This window comes from Argentina silus (assembly GCF_951799395.1).
Source record: "Argentina silus genome assembly, chromosome: 22".
In the NCBI taxonomy this organism is placed as follows: Eukaryota; Metazoa; Chordata; class Actinopteri; order Argentiniformes; family Argentinidae; genus Argentina; species Argentina silus.
Window position 1 is genome coordinate 13,365,819 of NC_139676.1, and position 1,960 is coordinate 13,367,778.

At 52.6% G+C, this 1,960-nt stretch overlaps 1 protein-coding gene across 1 annotated transcript in view; it reads left to right on the forward strand.

Moving 5' to 3' along the window:
• Positions 1–1,667, forward strand: part of LOC310821446 (zinc finger matrin-type protein 4-like) — a gene marked incomplete at its 3' end in the record, with an annotated part of 5,343 nt that extends 3,676 nt beyond the window's left edge. The window contains exons 4-6 of the mRNA XM_083693485.1: positions 1–145; positions 623–868; positions 1,567–1,667. The exon at positions 1–145 is cut by the window's left edge and continues 12 nt beyond it. Of these exons, the coding sequence (XP_083549611.1) occupies positions 1–145; positions 623–868; positions 1,567–1,667 (492 nt within the window). The remainder of the gene's footprint in view (positions 146–622; positions 869–1,566) is intronic.
• Positions 1,668–1,960: the final 293 nt, after the last annotated feature.

Sequence of the window (1,960 nt, forward strand, 5' to 3'; positions counted from 1 at the left end):
ACAGCAGTGGACAGGAATAAGTGCTGTGTTCTGTGTAACATGTTCTTCACCTCTGCCATCGTGGCCCAGTCCCACTACCAGGGCAAGACGCACGCCAAGAGGCTACGGCTGGTACTGGGGCCTCCGCCTATTACTATCCCTGCAGGTAACACACACACACACGCACGCACGCACACACACACACACACACACACACACACACACACACACACACACACACACACACACACACACACACACACACACACACAGACGAACAAACACAGGCACACACGCACGCATGCACACACACACACACACACACACACACACACACACACACACACAGACGAACAAACACAGGCACACGCACGCACGCACACACACACACACACACACAAACACAGGCTACACACAGACACACACATGCACACGCGCGCACACACACACACACACACACACACACACACACACACACACACACACACACACACACACACACACACATACACACAGACACACAGGGGTACCGTATATTTGATTATGCTTCATGTTTGTTGAGGTGATGATCCAGTCTTGTTGTTTTTGGAATCCACACATTTCCTGGGTCCCCTAATCAATCCCTATTTCCTGCATGTCACAGACTCCTCCCCAAGTCTCTCTGACCCGCCCCCTCTGATGCCAACGGCCCCTCCCCCTCCCCCTCCCATGTTTTGGCCGCTGACCAATGGCAACGGGACGTGTAAGTCCTGCTGCCTGTGCGGGGCGTGGTTCAACAACCCAGCGATGGCCCAGCAGCACTACGAGGGGAAGAAGCACAGCAGAAACGCAGCCAGAGCCAGACTACTGGAACAGCTAGCTGACAGCCTGGACACCGGTCAGAATACAGGTCAGAGTTCAAGGTTCAGGGTCAGACTACTGGAACAGCTAGCTGACAGCCTGGACACCGGTCAGAATACAGGTCAGAGTTCAAGGTTCAGGGTCAAACTACTGGAACAGCTAGCTGACAGCCTGGACACCGGTCAGAATACAGGTCAGAGTTCAAGGTTCAGGGTCAGACTACTGGAACAGCTAGCTGACGGCCTGGACACCGGTCAGAATACAGGTCAGAGTTCAAGGTTCAGGGTCAGACTACTGGAACAGCTAGCTGACGGCCTGGACACCGCTCAGAATACAGGTCAGAGTTCAAGGTTCAGGGTCAGACTACTGGAACAGCTAGCTGACGGCCTGGACACCGGTCAGAATACAGGTCAGAGTTCAAGGTTCAGGGTCAGACTACTGGAACAGCTAGCTGACGGCCTGGACACCGCTCAGAATACAGGTCAGAGTTCAAGGTTCAGGGTCAGACTACTGGAACAGCTAGCTGACGGCCTGGACACCGGTCAGAATACAGGTCAGAGTTCAAATGTCAGAGTTTGCTAGTTCAGGGCGCCCGTGAACGGCACGTGAGGTCATAAAGCAGGATAAGACTGTGATGATGTCAGAGGAGACCAGGACATAAAGATCCTAATGCCTAATGGGACCAGGAAGTATTGAGTATATTCCAACCATGTGCTTCAGGTCTACTGTGTGTGTGTCTGTCTGCAGGCCTCCGGAGCAGCTACACGTGCAGTGTGTGTACCGTGAACCTAAACTCCATTGAGCAGTACTACGCACACCTCCAGGGCTCCAAACACCAAAATAAGTGAGTCTATCTATCTATCTATCTATCTATCTATCTATCCACCCATCCCTGTCTGTCTGTCTGTCTGTGTCTGTCTGTCTGTCTCTCTGTCTGTCTCCAACCAACCCCTATGCTTCCTGTGATCTCATCCTCCTTCTCTCTCACGCAGCATTTAACCCCTAACCCCAAACCCAGCATAACCCCTAACCCCAAACCCAGCATCAAACCCAGCATAACCCCTAACCCAGCATAACCCCTAACCCCAAACCCAGCATAACCCCTAACCCAAACCCAGAATAACCCCTAATCCCAAACCCA